Source organism: Vombatus ursinus, unplaced genomic scaffold (genome assembly GCF_900497805.2).
Source record: "Vombatus ursinus unplaced genomic scaffold, bare-nosed wombat genome assembly UNPS02014794.1, whole genome shotgun sequence".
Lineage (NCBI taxonomy): Eukaryota > Metazoa > Chordata > Mammalia > Diprotodontia > Vombatidae > Vombatus > Vombatus ursinus.
Genome location: NW_020954572.1, coordinates 17885404 through 17903511, shown reverse-complemented (window position 1 = coordinate 17903511; position 18108 = coordinate 17885404). Strand labels below are relative to the sequence as shown.

General features: G+C 40.2%; 1 protein-coding gene across 1 annotated transcript in view; it reads right to left on the bottom strand.

Moving 5' to 3' along the window:
* The window catches only part of FRMD5 (FERM domain containing 5), a 362872-nt gene that overhangs the window by 64501 nt on the left and 280263 nt on the right, over positions 1 to 18108 (bottom strand). The window contains exons 2-4 of the mRNA XM_027870215.1: positions 9904 to 10008; positions 1442 to 1484; positions 1126 to 1204 (exon numbers count right to left, since the gene is read on the bottom strand). Coding sequence (XP_027726016.1) covers positions 1126 to 1204; positions 1442 to 1484; positions 9904 to 10008 — 227 coding nt within the window. The remainder of the gene's footprint in view (positions 1 to 1125; positions 1205 to 1441; positions 1485 to 9903; positions 10009 to 18108) is intronic.

The window sequence follows — 18108 nt, the reverse complement described above, 5'->3', positions numbered from 1 at the left end:
CAGCATACAAAGTTCCTGTCCTCAAACAGCTTAAATTCTACTGGGCCAAGAAATGATAAGGAATCTACAAAGTAGGGGTTTCCAACCAGTAAATGAAGCCATATTGGTAGATTTCAAAGCCTTTCCTGGTAGAGCTCTAAGCAGGCTGGTATCATGTAGGTTAAGAGAATTTGGTCAAGTGAAATATAGAATAGGGACTAGGTAGGACCCATTTATTCAACTGGCTCTCCTGTAGAGCTGCTTAGACCCAGACATTCCTACTCACTTTTATTTTATTTTTTTTTGCTTTTTTGGTGAGCAATTGGGGTTAAGTGACTCACTCAGGGTCACACAGCTAGTGTCAGAGGCCAGATTTGAACTCAGGTCCTCCTGACTCTAAGGCCAGAGCTCTATCCACTATGCCACCTGTCTGGCCCCCTACCCACTTTTCTAGAAACAACAATCACATTGCTCCCTTGGATTTAAAATATGCACTAGTTCCCAGTTTGTCTTTCAAGGCTATGTATCGGGGTTTTATAAGCAGACCCATCATGGTAGCCCGAGTCCTTTTTATCTCTAGAAAACAAATGTCTTCCCCAGAAATGCCTACAGAGTCCATTGGTCACCATCACTCCTCCTTGTCATGAGGAAGCACTTCAACCAATCAACTACTTCAAGTACCAATATTAGTGAACAATGCAAGTTTAAATATTCCCATCACTTTAACTGTTCACTGAGCTAAGCAAGAAGAAAGGAACTAGTTACATTCTATTTCCACTGAAATGAAAGTAGGGAGGAACTGAGGTTAGATATACATAAGAACTCTGGATTTTAAGAGGTGAGGGGCATAACTGGCTGTGTACCTCCCTTTCCTTTCTTCTTTGAACAGGTCCAGGTTCTCTAAATAGCAGGGACAACTGGAGAGGGTATCTCTTTACCTTTCTGTATCACAGCCTCCCCTGGCAGTGAAACCTATGATCTCTTCTATGAAGTCTACGGACCCCTTCTCAGAATCATGTTTATAAATGCATAAAATAAAATACATAGGATTTACAAACCAATTATATTGAAATGCATTTGTCAAAATAGATATTAAAAAAAAAAGTTCATGGACTCCAGTTTAAGCAGTCTTGTATTCAGCCTCACCTAGTTATTTCCTCTCTCAAGGCAGCTGGGTCTGCAGGGTAAAACTTCACTCGGAAACACATGGTGAATGGAGGCTGGGCTGCAAAAAAAGCAGGTGACTGTCAGGAATGATAAACTCTCAGAAAATGACTATGTCCCCAATCTATGATGCACAAGTCATTACACTATTGGAAAAAAAAATCCAGGCATTTAGAGCCAATGTATACATAGACAATAGATATGAACTTTAAGTGTAGGTTGTCTGTGTAGGGAAACCATCCCAACCTGCCCCTCACAAATGAATGATAGTGCCAGCCTCAGAGTAAAGAATACTTACATCTCAACTGCTTCACCACAGACTTTGTAAACTCCAACCAATGCTGAAATGGAGAAGACAGAACGAGACAATTGTAATGAAGAATGGCAAATACAAACTAGTCCGAACACTTTAAATAGTTAGACAGTTTATAGTTCAAGGTAAAAGTAATCATAAAGGCTGTGAATGTATGTGTTTAGAAATAAAGGCCGGATAGGACTTTCTGAAGTAGGATGTTCTCATGGAACCAGTTATGTAAGAGAATTGCTTTCTCTTTCCATACACAATACATAAATACATATATATGCATGTGAATATATGCATATGAGTTATATACATTCATAGATGTGTATATGTATATGCGTATATATGCATGCATGCACATCTATGTGCATCACTATATACACACATGTGTAAACATATATACATGTAGGCACAAGGACACACATATGTACATGTGTGTGTATTATTAGATAACACCTCTATGTGAGATATACATAGATATATGTAAATGTATATATAGTAATACACATATACATGTGTGGATGTACATGTAGATTTATATAGTAACATATACATATGTGTGTACATATATCTCTTTATATTTTATGTCTATAATTATCTATCTGTATGCATATGCGGCAGCTAAGTGGCACAGTGGATAGAGTACTAGGCTTGAAGTTAGGAAGACCTGAGTTCAAATCTGGCCTCAGACACTAGCTGTGTGACCCTGGGCAAGTCACTTAACCCTGTCTGCCTCAGTTTCCTAATGTATAAAATGAGCTGGAGAAGGAAATGGCAAATCACTCCAGTATCTTTGCAAAAAAAACAAACCCCAAAGGGGTCACAAAGAGTCAGACACTACTGAAAAACAACCTAACAACAACTACATATATATGCATACACACATGCACACATACACATATATATATATACACACACAGAGACTCAATGTTTGGGCTTATCTACAAATGCGAATACATTAGAACTAAAGTCAACAGCCTTCCAAAAGTAGTGTGTCAAAGTTCTAATCTCTGTTTTTGTGGCATGCCTCTGTGTGTGTGTGTGTGTGTGTGTGTGTGTATGTGTGTGTCCATGCCAGTTCTCAAGGTGATGACAGTGGATATCGGTAACAGCTCCTGAATGTGCTGACAGGAATATTATCTTTTTAAAAAACCTTTCATTTTTATGGATCTCATTTGTTTTTATATCACCTTCATTTCTGAATGTATCCCTTACCCCTTCCCTATCCAGAGAGCCAATCCTTGTAATAAAGAAAAGATTAAAAAAAGGGTATTTTTTAGCAAAAACTAACCAAAACATTAACTGAGTCTGATTGCATATGCCATATTTCAAGCCCACAGTCCCCTGCTTCTGTGAGGAAAAGAGGAAGAGTATTCTGTAAGGTGGTGGAGTCACGGTGATGGGAACTGAGAAGTAAAAAGTGACCCGCCTGTGCCACCTCTGGCACCGATGTCCCAGACTGCTGACCCCAGAACAATCTGAGAACGTTAGCATCCCAGGAACTGACACTCTTGGACTCTCACAAACAGATACGGAGCCTGGAATCTCCAGAAAAGTGAATCCACTTCCTCTGGATTGATACAGCAGGGTTATCAGCCCCAACTACTTTCAGCAATAGCTTTGTTTTTAGATAGGAGGAAACAGGTTATTTTACAACTGTTTCCCATTACCAGCTCCGTCGTCCACAGAGCACCCCATAAACATCCATTATTGATGCTGTCCCCCTGTACGGCATTAATGCTAATTAATCAGCATCCATGCCAATTTACTAAGATTTCTGAGCTTCACACAAAAACCCCAGACCACAGCAGTTCAAACTGTGGCCTTTTGACGTCTTAGTGGCCGCCTTTGGGAGCACTTGAAGGGAGGCCACGTCCCATACCTGCCTGCTCCCCAAGCCGGATCTAGTGTAACATCCCAGCTGAAATCTTGGACTGGCATCCTGGCCTCAGCTTCCCACATCTCTCCTTTGTGGGTTTGGGTCATGCAGCTAATGGACCCACTCAGAGCCAGCTCTGCTGTCAGCTCTGCATGGATGATCTGGACTGACATCTTGCTCTCTTGTTTCCACTGAACTGAGCTCCCGTGAGGCAAGCAACTTATTATAGCAGTTCAATGTGGTTAAGAGGTCCCTCTCACATTACACAGCCCACTGCTGCTTTGGCTTCACAGAGGAAGCCAAGCTGTAAGACTTAATTGCATGGAAACAACTGGAGTTCTACACTAAGAAGAATGACACCCCTTCCAGTCTATGGAAGGAAAGAGCAAAGAGATCTGACTGTTGGGGGAGATCTGTCCATTCCTCAGTCAGAGGAACTGAACAGCAAACAAAGCCTAGGAAGCAAAACTATGTAAGTGCAATAGATACACAGGTAGATGCCACAAAGGCAGATTCAAATAAACAAAGAAAAAATAAACAGGCATAGAAGGAGTGACTGAAAGGCTTTATCAGCAAGGACTAATGAAAACTACCATTAACTGGAGCAACAGCTACATGGAAGCACCATTATGAACTTTAATGAGAGAGGGTTTAACCTGGAAGGAATGAGAGTCATGGAAGGAGGGGGAGGTGGGTAAAAAGAGAGGTAAATTCTTTTTTTTCCTCCTTTTTTTTTTTGGTGAGGCAATTGGAGTTAAGTGACTTGTCCAGGGTCACACAGCTAGTAAAAGTGTTTTGTGTCTGAGGTCACATTTCAACTCAGGTCCTCCTGACTCTAGGGCCAGTTCTCTATCTACTGTGCCACCTCGCTGCCCTGAGAGGTAAATTCTAAACAGCTAGCCCAATAGTCCTTTTAAAGACCAGATGAATATATTTGGTCAAGATCTGGAAGAGAATGGAGTGAAGATGAAACATACCATCCACCCCCTGCCAGAGAGGAAGTTTGGAAAGGATGGGAGGACACAAGCATTTATAAATATTGTCTCATTTGATCCTCACAACAACCCTGGGAGGCTGGTGCCATTATGATCCCCATTTTACAGTGGAAGAAACTGAGGCAGGCAGAGGGTAAGTAATTTGCCCAGGTTCACACATCCAGTGAGTGTCTAAGGCCAAATTAGAACGTAGGTCTTCCTGACTCCAGGCCCAATACGCTATCTACTGCACCACCTAGCTGTCAGATTGCTGATGGACTTCAAATGAAAAACAAGACACAATTCTGGACATGGCAATGTGGGAATCTGTTTTGCTGGACTATGCATATTTGGCATGAGAGCTTAAATTTTTTTTAACTGCTCAGTGGTGGGGAGAGGGAGTTGCAGAAAGAGAGCTAATAATGCTTGTGTAAACAAATACTATTTTTTTAAAAAAAGAAGAGAATGTCTCTCTCTCTCTCTCTCTCTCTCTCTCTCTCTCTCTCTCTCTCATTGGTGAGGCAATTGGGGTTAAGTGACTTGCCCAGAGTCACACAGCTGGTGAGTGTTACGTGTCTGAGGCCGAATTTGAACTCAGGTCCTCCTGACTCCAGGGCTGGTGCTCTACCCACTTTACCACCTCGCTGCCCCCTAATGTCTCTTTTTGAGAGCTTGAATCTTAGTACCAGTACCATTATTTTGATAATAAGGGACTGAAAGGAGGAAGAAAGACTAAGCTACATATACCGAGATCTCTGGAGTCTAGGGAGAATCAAATATATTTCCAGAGGGAGGCAGCATGGTGTGGTGGGAAAAGCACTGGATTTGAAGTGAGAGGTCCTGGGTTTGAATACTGGCTTTGCAATTTATCTTTACTGGTTTGTGAACAAAGGATCACAGGCCAGAGGTAGAAGGACATGATCTAATCCCCTCATTTTATAGATTAGGAACCTGTAGCCCAGGGAGGTTAAAGGTCACACAGAGAACAAGCATTAAAGCGGACATTTGAACTCAGGTCCTCCGATTCCTACTTTTGCCCCTTATCACAAGTCTTTCTGGGACTTAGTTCCCTCATATGTAAAATGAGGGGGTCAGACTCAATGACCTCTAAGGTACATTCTAAATCTGCAACAATCTTTTGAGTTGGCTGCTATTATGATCCTCATTTTAAAGATGAGAAGATGAGGCTAAGATCCTATAAACGACTTTTGATAGTTACATAGCTATTTAGCATCAGAGACAGGATTTGAACTTGGCTTCCTGATTCTAAGTCCAGCATTCTATCTACTTACATGACCCTATTTCCTTTCTAGTCTTAATTCCATCACCCTGATTTTTTGATCCCTTCTGGACATGCTTCAACCCAAATGAAAAGCTATGGAACACATTTTGTATTTAAATCCCCATATACCACTACTGCGAATGCTGTTTAGGAAACATATAAATCTGAAGGCAACTGGATTTCTTTCTGAAATAGTAGTATTTCAGATGGATTTCTTTAATTGGGTAGGGATTTTGTTTGAAATGACTCTAAGTATTGCAAGATATATAAAATAATATAGCAGTTCTTTTTGTGGTGGCAAAGAACTGGAAATTGTGGGGATTCCCATCAATTGGGGAATAGCTGAACAGGTTGTGGTATATGAATATAATGGAATACTATTGTGCTATAAGAAATGATGGACAGGTGGATTTCAGAAAAACCTGGAAAGACTTATATGAACTGATGCTGAATGAAGTGAGCAGAACCAAGAGAACATTGTACACAGTAACAGCGACATTGTGCTATGATCAACTGTGATAGATTTGGCTCTTCTCAGCAATGCAATGATCAAAGACAATTCCAAAAGACTCATGATGGAAAATGCTATCCATATCCAGACAAAGAGCTATGGAGCCTGAATGCATATCAAAACATGCTATTTTGACTTTTGTTTTTGTTTTTCTTTTTTGTGGTTTCACGTTTTGTTTTTATTCTTTTTTTTTTTACAAAACAACTAATGTATAAATATGTTTAACATGACTGTATATGTATAACCTATATCAGATTGCTTGCTGTCTTGGGCGGGGGAAGGAGAGGAGGGAGAGAGAAAAATTTTGAACTCAAAGTCTTACAGAAATGAATGTTGAAAACTCTCTTTACATATAATTGGGAACAAATACTATTAAATGGAAAAAAAAGAAACATAAAATAAGATTTCCAAACAAATTTGTATTATATACTAATGAGCCAAGACCTTTAATTTGTTCCACACTTCAATAAAAAAAATGACATGTAGTAGTACAGATGGCTTTTTAAAATGTAAAATCATTTGTCAAGCCGTTTTCAAGAATGTCTTGATCATCTTTTTCATCATTAAGAACAGACACGGGCTGGGCTCTCATAACGCATGAGAACATGAAGCTTTGGCAAAAGATGGAAAGTGGCTCAGTTCCATGTTTCAACCCTAAGGAAGGCCTATGTCAGGATAATAACTGAGAACCGTGCAGGGTGACGGTCAAAGTGCCATCTCACCTAAACAGCTGAACATCCTCAATATTATTGCTGAGCTGGTATATTGTTAAGGCCAGGAAGAATGAAGCATATTAATAAAATGTGGGGGTTGTGAGTTCCAGGAGGGGGAAAGGGAGGTCTGGGGTGGAAGGGAAATAAAGGAGGGTTATACAATCCTTTTATTCCTTTCTAAATTTGGTGCCTTCAAATGAAAAAATGCTGAATGTGAGCTGTAATAGAATCTGTCTGCAGCTGAGGACACTGAAGAACAAAATACTGCTTGGTTCTATTAAGTGTTTTTGCTCATAGACCTCCCTGCTCCACATCTGGGGCCTTAGAGGATGTGAGAGAACTACTTCTGAGAATTACAACCCTCCACGCAGCATTTCCAATCACAGCCCCCAGCAGGGTTAACCTTTGAAAGGCAGAGAGATAGATCTCCAAATGAAGGCAGATGTTGAAATCAGTAAATAGCATGCAGATGGTCAATGCTGAAAGCAAAATCCTAGACCTCAGGGCAAGACTTTGCTATCAAAGGATAATTAGTCTCAATTGAATTCAGTAAATATTTGAGTGCCTACTATGTGCAAGACATTGTGCACTGAAGAGGTAACAACCACGTCAAGCACATTTTCCCTTGCTCTTCCAAAAACATATGTAGTAGTTGGTTTATTTGAATTTACTGACATGGGAGGGAAAAAGAGGGAAAGAGAGGCAGAGAGAGGGAGACAGTGGGGAGAGAGGGAGAGAGAGAGAGAGACTGAGATTGAGATCGAGATCCAGGTATGAAGAGTCTCATTTTTTGGAATGAGACCAAGATGAGACGGGGAATGCCTAGTGTTTTTTGCTAGGCTAATCTAGATCAGAGGTATCAAACACAATACCACAAAGCAGCCTCCATGGCTGCTCAAAGCCCCACTCAACATTTCTAAGTGGGGAACCAGATTAAAATGTAATTGGGAAATATTTAACAAAATAAACAAAAATACAATGGAACACAGATAATGCTAATATGTGGTTCTCTAAGTCAGTGTATGGGGGCAGCCAGTTGGCTCAGTGGATAGAGTGCGGGGCCTGGAGTCGGTAAGATCTGAGTTCAAATCTGACCTTAGATGTTTGCTAGCTGTGTGACCTTGGGCAAGTCACTTAATCCTGTTTCCCTCAGTTTCCTCATCTGTAAAATGAGCTGGAGAAGGAAACAGCAAACCATTCCAGTATCTTTGCCAAGAAAACCCCAAATGGGGTCACAAAGAGTCAGACATGACTGAACAACAACCAAAATCAGCATATGGCTTGTAGGAATCCTTATGTAGAGTTTAATGGCCTCAATTTCTACAAGAGTTTGATACCACCAAAGTGAACCGACCCTGCCTCAAGATGAGAATACTAGTCCTAAAAAGACACTTGCTAGTTGTGTGAGCAGTGGACAGATAAATCCCTTTATCCTCTGATGCAACAGGCATTCAGAGAAGGCAGGGAACTGGAGGCTCCTCCCATCTAAGCTTCAGAGCTAGCAGAGGATGGAAAAAAGCTGAAGGATGCGAAATTTAAAAGAGGCGCCTGGGGGAAATAATGTGGAAGCCAGATGGTATGAACTTTGGGGGAAGGTGAAGGGAGCTGGAGAAAAAGTGGCGATCAGCATGAAGCTATCCTGCCCACTCACCCTCCAGCTGTTTTCATGAGAACTTTAATAGCCCAGCTACACACTCTTTGAGCTGGAGGCAGGCCCAGGGGAAAAGGGAAGAAGAGAAGGGGAGCTAGAAACAGGGAGCTGAAGGAGAAGCGAGAAGCCTGCCAAGAACAGTCATCTGCAGCTGTGGCCGTAAACAAAGCAGGGACTGAAGCGGAGAACACTGAAGAGAAGCAGAGCTATAGCAGGACTCAGCTAGTACCTGCAAGCACCCAGCCTCGCTGAAGGTCTCTAGGAGTGGCCACCGCAGTGGGAGTGGGAGACTTGAATACTAGCACCTGAACAGTATTTCTCCGAGTTCCTGGGTTTGGGCTTGTCTGCATACAAAGAGGGGTTTGGCTGCTTTGTTTGGGAAAAATTTAGTATGTTCAGCTTCATTCCTCTCTAACAATATGATTAAAGCACCATATTCACGAATGCTATGCTTTTGTGAGTGAGTAACCTTCACTGAAATATAACAGAGATGGATGAAGGGGTAAAAGGTTGTCTCCCCCCCCACCCCAAAGTGGTTGAGAGCATCTCCAACTAAGACTGGTTGGATAAATCGACATTAAACCCCTCAAGACCAGGGGTTCTTAACCTGGGGTTCAGACACTTCCAGAGTCCACGAAATTGGATAGGAAAAAATTAAATCTTTATTTCAATATAACTGGTTTCTTCTGTAATCTCATACATTTTATTTTATGCATTCAAAAGCATGATTCTGAGAAAGGGTCCCTAAGCATCACCAGATTGCCAAAGGGGTCTAGGACACAAAGAAGGTTAAAAACACTTTCCTTAGACTAAGAGACAAATGTTGCCACCCAAAAAAGGAGAAGAATTAGGGGAGAAGTGTAGCCAGTTCTCTGAGAGACAGGGAGACTGTATCACTTTAGAGCACTGGGTAGAATGCATAACTACTGAGGATGAACAGTTAACTGACAGCATTTGGTCCTGATTACTAAGCAAGGTATGGGCTAGGTGGCAAAGTGGAGAGAGCACTGGGCCTGCAGTCAGGAAGATGAGTCTTCCTGAGTTTAAATCTGACCTCACACACTTACTAGCTGTGTGGCTATGGGAAAAGTCACTTAACCCTGTTGCCTCAATTTCCTCATCTGTACAATGAACTGGAGAAGGAAATAGTAAACCGCTCCAGCAGTGTCTTCACCAAGTAAACCCCCAAATGGGGTCAAGAAGAGTCAGACACAGCTAAACAACTAAGCAGGATCAGGCAGCTGGTGAGAAGCACCCCCTGGTGGTTAACTGTAAAATTAGACGGTTGGATTAGTTGACTTCTAAGGTCCTTTCCACCTTTTAAAGTTCTATGATTCTAAGAGATAATGTCCTACTGGAAGGGTCCTGATCCTTAGGATTAAAGTCTAGATACCAGTGAGAGACTGCTTACTACCCCAAGTTCCTATTATTCTTTAAATTCAGACTTACCCTCTGCTTATCTGGGTCCACAAAACGGATTCCAAAATAGTCTTTTTCAAGTAAGTTCAAGTGGTGGCAAAGAAGGTCAAACAGGTACTGGCCTTTAGCATCTCTCTGCAAAGAAAGGACATGCCATTGAGAGATGGTTGGACACTTCCAACACAACCCCAAATTGATCATCCTAAAATATAGTTCTGTTCATTTCAACAATTCAATTCAACAACATTTGCTAAGTGTTACTATGCAAAGAATAGTGCTAGGAGCTAAGAATTACAAAGAAGGTAAATGACACTGTCCCCACCCTCAAAGAGCTTAATATCTGCACATTGATAAAGCATAAGAGATAAGATGAGATATAACACAAGACATTGATCTATGTTCACGTCCCCAGCTGCCACACTGAATCTTAGTTCAATCAGTCCACTGTCCTTTTTTGGCATTATACTGGCCTATAACTAACAATGCTCATGTTAATAATATGCATTGTCTCATTTGCTAGAGAGTAAGAGCAGAGAATTATCCTTATGGGACTTTTAGAAGGATATGTAGATTAAGATTTAGGAAGGTGGGGAGAGAGGCTAAGGGAGGGACTCTTAGAGGGGTGGGTAGAATGATGGATAGGAGGATAAAGGGAGAAGATAAGGTAATAGGGATAGGGTAAAAAAAGAGGCTGGGGAGGACAATAGTGAGTAAAAATAAGATGGAAAGAAATTAACAAACAGTAATTATAACTTTGAATGTGAATGAGATGAACTCACCCATAAAAGTGAAAAAGAACTGATAAACAGAAGTATGTATAGAATGATTTTACATATATATATACATATTAAGAAAGATATATAACTTTATTATATATTTAAAAGGAATAGTAAGTTGTACATAATAGATTTGCAGTTTCCTGTACAATCATCTTTTTAAAAAATTATTATTATACTATGTTATGGAAATGCTTGTTTTATTCCATAAGTTAAAAATAAAAGAAATGGAAACTATATGAGCCCCAAACCATTATTGTGCTAATGACTTTCAGTTCAGCTCAAGTGCCACTTCTTATTCATTCCTATACTACAAGTACTCTTTCCCCTGCTCCCCTCTATTACTTTGTATTTATGTATATATGTTGTTTTCCTTAGTAAAAACATAAGCTCCTTAAACGCAGGGAATACTTCATTTTTGTCTCTGCATTCCCAGATCCTAGAGCAGTACCTGGCACATAATAGGTAAATAATAATAGTAAAATAATACAGTAAAAATATAAAAATAGTAAAATAAAAATAGGTAAATAACAAACTTATTGTCAGTTGAAATTTATCAATCCAACTAGACTATACTTTTGTCTCCTCTAGAGTAGGGACATCAATTATTTCTTTGTGCCTCCCCACAATGTCTAGTGAAATGCTTTACACATAATTAGTGCCTGCTAATTCACAATGAAGAGCTAATATTAAAAAAAAAAGATTCATCTTATAGCAAAGGCTATGTTTTCAATATCATTCATCAATCAACCATCAAAGATTTATTAAGCGAAGTGCCTTCTATGTCCCAGGGAATTGTTCTAGGCACTGAGGACATAAAGACAGAAATGAAACATTCCCTGCCCTCAAGGAACTTATATTCTAATAAGGAAGAAAAGTACACATACAAGTATATAAAAATATCAGAATAGGGATAGCCAAATGATCAGTAAGCATTTATTAAATGCTTAATATTTACCAGACACTGTGCTAAGTATTACAGATACAAAGAAAGGCAAAAATAGTTCCTGACCTCAAGGAATTCACATTCCAGTGAGGGAGGCAACATGCAAATAACTATGTACATACAAGATCTATAAAGGGTACATTGGAGGTTATCTCAGAGGAAAGACTAGACCTGTGATTTCACTGATAGAGAGAACTCTCAGGTGGAAAGCTCCTTACCAATGTCAGTCTGTGCCTTTTCTCCACCTCATTGTGTTAGTTGCCTAGAGCAGAGATGTCAAACAAAGCAGGGATGCATAACCAGATTAAAATGTAACTGGGAAATATTTAACAAAACAAATAAAAATACAACAAAACAAACAATATTACATTTTAAAACCAAGTCAATATACACCCCTTGGAGATCCTTATTTACAATTTAGTGGTCCCCATTTCGATTTGAGTTTGACACCAATGGCCTAGAGTAGAGAGGTTTATGGAGAGGTCAAGAGTGACTTTTCCAGGGTCATCTGATATATATCAGAGGATGGACCTTGAACTCATGTCTCCTTGGATCTGAGTCAAGCTCACAATTGACAATATTGCTGCAATATACTATACAAAATATATGCAAAATAAATATAAATTAATTAAGGAAGGGGAGAATTACTAGCAGCTAGCTGGGGAGACCAAGAAAGGCATCATGAAGTACAGAGAACTTAAGCGCTTACCCCCAATAGCAAAATCCTCACCCCCATCTCCCTGAGAGCAACGAAACCTCAACATTCAGAAAAGTTTTGCAAGATGACTGCTCCCCTCCACCCCCTTCTTGTAATGTGTGATGCTGGCCATGCAAGTATACTTTTTGACTTGCTGCAGTTAATTTTGAGGGGCTAAAGTTCCGTTTTAAGATCTATGTCAACCAATTTAAAATCGCTCCTATCAGTTGCCAGGTACAAGCCAGAAATGTTTCTTTAACAGGACCCATGTGTGGAACTGGAAAAGGGCGTGGTTAAACTGGCATCTCAAATATCCTGTGGACATTCTTGAACGATATACTCTCAAGCCCATAGACTTCACTGCCTTGTCTGGGGGTCAGAAGGACTGTGGTCATGACCACACAGACCCATCCAATCCAGTTGGAAGCCAAAAATGCATTTTGCTGCCATAAAAAGGGGGAAAGGATTGCTTTAGACAAAAAGTCATTGCTTACACTCTTGGTAGCATGCCAGCTGATCCTATTCTGATCTCCCTGGTTCAAAATCCCTGCCTCTAATTCTCTTCCTGGTCACCTCCCTTCCCCTACTGCATTTTCTATTTCCATCTCAGGTCCTTGTCCCTCTGAAACATACTGACTCCTGATCTAGTAAGTTCTGGTTTATGGTCACTGAGAATCTATTTGGGTCACTCCCAGAAGGGAGGTACTTTCTTTCACCCTGGTGATTGCCTAAGAACAACTATCCATTGTTTCCTTTATGGAGGATGCGGCAACAGCAACTTTGAATTCAGCATATATGACTTAAGAGTTCACCTGTAGCCAACCTGGTGGTGAGCCCCTTGTAGCTTAGCTAGGGCTCCCAGATGATAGACATATATAGCTTGGTAGGACCTATCCTGACTCTGACACTTACTATGTGTGACCCTGGGCAAGTTCCTTAATAATAACAATGACAACAACAACAATAATGAAGATTTATATGGCTCAAAAGCATCATAAACTAATATGGTTTGCAAAGCACTCTGTGCACTATTGCGCCACCTAGCTGTCCCAAACTTCTATATTTACCCTCTTTATACTTATAATATGCACACACTTGTATCCCCCATCAGAGGGACAGTAGGAATTGTTGTGTTCTTTGTATCTGTATCCCCAGTATCTAGCTCAATGCCTGACACATAGAAGGTATTTAATATATGCTTGTTGACTGATAGACTGTGCTTCACCAACATGGCCTTTGAGAATACATAGTCATCTACAATTCCATTATAAAGTGATACAGGAAGGCAGTGGTGATGATCCTATTTGTCTTGCAATATTTAGGGGAAATATCCCACAATCTAAACATTGTTGGATCCTCAACTTCTTGTTACTCATTAATCATCCTGTGACTCTTTATGATTCTTTATTCTCTCACTTCTAATATGCACAACCACACTCCCACTTGGAGGCAGCTAGTTGGTGCAGCGGATACAGTGGTGGGCCCTGAGTCAGGAACACTCATCTTCCTGACTTCAAATCTGGCCTCGGACACTTACTAACTGTATCACCTTGGGCAAGTCACTTAACCCTGTTTGCCTCAGTTTCCTCATCTGTAAAATGAGCTGGAGAAGGAAATAGCAAATCACTCCAGCATCTTTGCCAGGAAAACCTCAGAAGGGGTCATGAAAAGATGGACACAATTGGGAAACAACTAGACAAAAACAAATAGTCCAGGGAGGCACAGCTGGGAAATGCTTAGTGACTTCCCTCTCCTGGAATAGGATGCTTCCATTTTTCTTTTCTGTAGTCACCTCTGGACCACAAACTGCTTATTGTGTGCTGAATGTCAGTGCCATTGATTACATTGAAGAAACTCACAACTGAACTGACAGGTTAGGAGGGATTTAGTCACAATACCAGAGCACCAGTTATGAGGACATTCAGAGCAAAGGTAGACTGAAATGAAGAAATCAAATCTTGAGTTTTAATTGCAAATGCAATCTCAACTTTTCTGGTGATTCTTTTTAATGCATTATCATAGTAGTTCTTCCTGGTTCTCAGTGCACTGTGATTAGACATTAAATAAGCATCAGCATTTTCCTGTAGAGCAGAGGTATCAAACTCACAGGAGTGGGGCCCGGATTAAAATGGAATTGGGAAATATTTAGCAAGATAAATAAAAATACAGCACAACATAGATAGGCATAATTTGTGGTTTTCTAAGTCAATCCGTACCTTCAGGGATCTGTTTCTATTTGAGTATAACACCATGGCTAACCTGCTATTACAAATTAAAAGTCTTTATAGAGCAGGGTTTCTAATCTTTTTTGTTACAGGAACCTCCCTTATCAGTCTGGTAAAGCCTATGGACTCCTCAAAATAATGTTTTTAGATACCTAAAATAAAATACATAGGCTTGCAAAAGAAGTTAGTACTATTGACATAGAGTTATCAATTTCTAAAAATTCATGGACACATTAAGAATCCCTATTATACATGACTAACATAGACATATGTTTTACATGATTGTACATGTATAATTTATATCAAAGTGCTTACTGTTTTAGGGAAGGGGGAGGGAAGGAAAAAATTTAGAACTCAAAATTAAAAAAAAATTATGTTAAAACTGTCTTTACATGTAATTGGGGAAAAATAAAATACTGTTTTTTTTTTAAAAAGAATCCCTCTATAAAGAATGAAGAAAATAAGTAGGGCAGGGAAAAGTAAGCACACTATAGACTTCTTTGTCATTGTGGACTTACAAGCAGATCATGTGTGAGCAGAAGAGTTTCATCCCAACTCTAGATATGGACAAAGACAGGATAGGACCTGAAAATTGTGTCCTTCTAGGCCTGAAAATAAAGATTTGAAGGACCAGTGACACTGATAGCAGAAATGAACAATCGTCTTCAATTACTTGGCCTCATTTCCTGCCAGCATTTTGCATCTCTATCCCTATTTGGCACTATATTTAGGCTCTTTGTGGGTAAAATATTTCCTTCTTTTGCTTAGCTGCTAAAGAGCCCTTTCCTAAAGACAGGTGTGTTGTTGCTGTTTGCCCACTAAATTCATGAATAGATGCTGTGTAAAAGGACTTTAATGCCACAGAGAAGATCCGCATTAATTCAGCTACTGGCCAGTGTTCTATATTTGAGCTCCTCAGAGATGTATGAAACCATTTCTTATGTAAATGGCCCATCTTTGGACTCATGTACTGCTTTTCTGAGTCTTGATGGTCTGCTGGAGAGAAAATGCTCAGGATACAAAAGCTAGAAGCACAGCTCCAAGAATATACACATTGTCCCATATTTTCCTAATTTTGGCGTCAATTTTTTTTCCATTTTTTCTTTTTTAACTAGAAAAATGGCCCCTGATGGGAGGGAACACCTGCCAAGCTCTTGGCCCTGGAGCACATTTTTTCTTGCTGAGTTGTAAACCAACACAATTTGTACTTGCTGATGCGGCAGCTAGAATGGCAGCCAGTGCATACAGGAAGAAGCCAAGCGGTTCGCTTTCACGTGAAACCTGGAAAAATCCATCTGCAAAATATTCCTCTCCAGGGTCAGGATAACCGAACCCTGGTCAAAGGTCAAGGTCAGACCACTCGAGGAGTTTCTTCCATTCTATATTCTCAGAAAGCATCAGCATATTGGGCTATGACTGCAGCATTCCTGAGTGGAGAAAGTCACAGTCTCCACCTGAGCATCAGCACCTTGGAGGGTTCTATGGAGATAGGAAAGAGTTCTCAAAGGAGGGGGGAGGGCCTTGTATGAAGAGAATTTGTCCAGAGGGAAAAGTTATCTATTTTAGCATCTGCAGTAATTAACCCCAACTAATGCTTCAACAGCTTCAGCATTTTTTGTCCCAACAACCCCATTCTGCTACCAGACTCAGTAAGCTAGGGAAATTTTTATGATGCCAAGTAACTGGCTTATAGTACCATGTGCCACCTGTAGTACCTTAGGGTGTCCTGGCAGCTGTACCATTACCGGTCATAAAACTGATTTAATTCCTTTTCATACAATGTTACATGCAGAGAAAAATAGAACTAGAGAGAAGGAATCTCGTTTCATCTTGGGCACCGGAGGTCATTGTGTCCAAGTGATTGTCACCATGAGCAGGGTGACTCTTTGTGAGCTCACTTGGGCTTTTCTTGGCAGAGATTCTGGAGTGGTTTTCCATTTCCTTCTCCAGCTCATTTTACAGATGAGGAAACTGAGGCAAACAGGGTTAAGTGACTTGACCAGGGTCACCCATCTAGTAAGTGTCTGAAGCAAGATTTGAATTCATGGAAGATGAATCTTCCTGACTCCAGGCCTGGCACTCTATTCACTGAGCCACTGAGCTGCCTTAACTGCCCTAGGCCTCTGTAAAATGAGGTTTCTGAAGTCCTATCTAGCTCTGAATTTATAATCCTGTGATCCATAACTAAATCATCATGAATAGCCAATACCAGATTAGAAAAAAGGGCAGTACAGACACATTGAGCAGAACCATTAAATTCTCTTGTATGTTTCACAAGTCTGCTGCCAGAAGGAGGGCTTACCCTATTCATTATGATGAATGTCTGATGAGCTGGTGCTTCCTTATTCCTAAGTGGACTCCTCATACTTGGAAGCAATTACGGAGAAGAATAAAAATCAAACCCAGTTTGAGGATAAGCTGATCACTTATGTTTCAAACATTCTCCCCTGCCTTTCCCAAGGTGAGGTTTAGAATTGCCTCACAGTAAAAGATGCCTCATCCAAAACTCACCATTGTTTCTTGCTATTGATTTAGTAAGTTTTTGTTGTGTTTTTCCAGCCAATGCTGAATTTCTCTGTGGACTAACCACATAACAGCCGCAGGATTACTGAAAATTCAGCCAGGTTGTTACAAAACACTCATCATACTGTGTGTGTGCATATGTGTACATACACACACACACACAAATGAAAATGGGAATATTGCTGTGTTGAGGGAAGAATATTGCTTCTTCCCCCACTCTAGGGTAAATGCATTCTCCATGCAAACAGGGGCAGTTTGACAATTCATTTTATTGTCCCGCCTACTAAAAAAAGGCAAAAATTGTTTGTTTGGAAAACCTGGTCATTCTTTCTCTTGGTATAATGAATAGGCTAGAAGCTAGGGTCAGGAAGACATCTAACTTAACTGAGGATCACTCTGTACTTGCCACAGAAGAAAAGTAATCTTTTCTTCCTTCCCTGATCCACTATTCCCTAGACCTTTGCATTAAAAAGCATAATATTTTTGCTAGCTTAGTATCTATATGTGTAATGGACTTAAGAACTGCCCACATCACATGAATGGAAAATCACTGTTCAAAAGGTGATGGACCAGAGGACAGAATGAGGAACATATTTTCAAACATGGCCAATGCTGATTTCTTTTGCTTCACTATACCTATTTGTTGCAAGGAAGGACTTCTATTTGCTGAGATGGGGGATTTATGGTTAACATCGATGCAAAAAAAAAAAAAGAAGAAAAGAAAGAAAAGAGCATCATTGAAACATTAAAAATACAGAGAAGAACAGAAGAAAGTTAAGATGGGGCACAGACAAGCAAAGTAGTTTTGCTACTATCACATTAAATTTAATATATTCTTTAACAATTGTATATGACAGAGATTTCACATAAGATCTAATAGGTTCCACCATGCTAGAAAAAGTTCAAATAAGAGTCCCAGCAACAGACTATGTTGGCTTCCTAAGGACTGGTCAAGCAAAGTATAAGGTCATTCATCACCAGTAGCCTGGCCACTTAGTGATGAATTCTTCAGCCATGGCAACCCATGAACCAAAGAAAAATACAAAATGGTTCTCAGTCTTGCAGGAT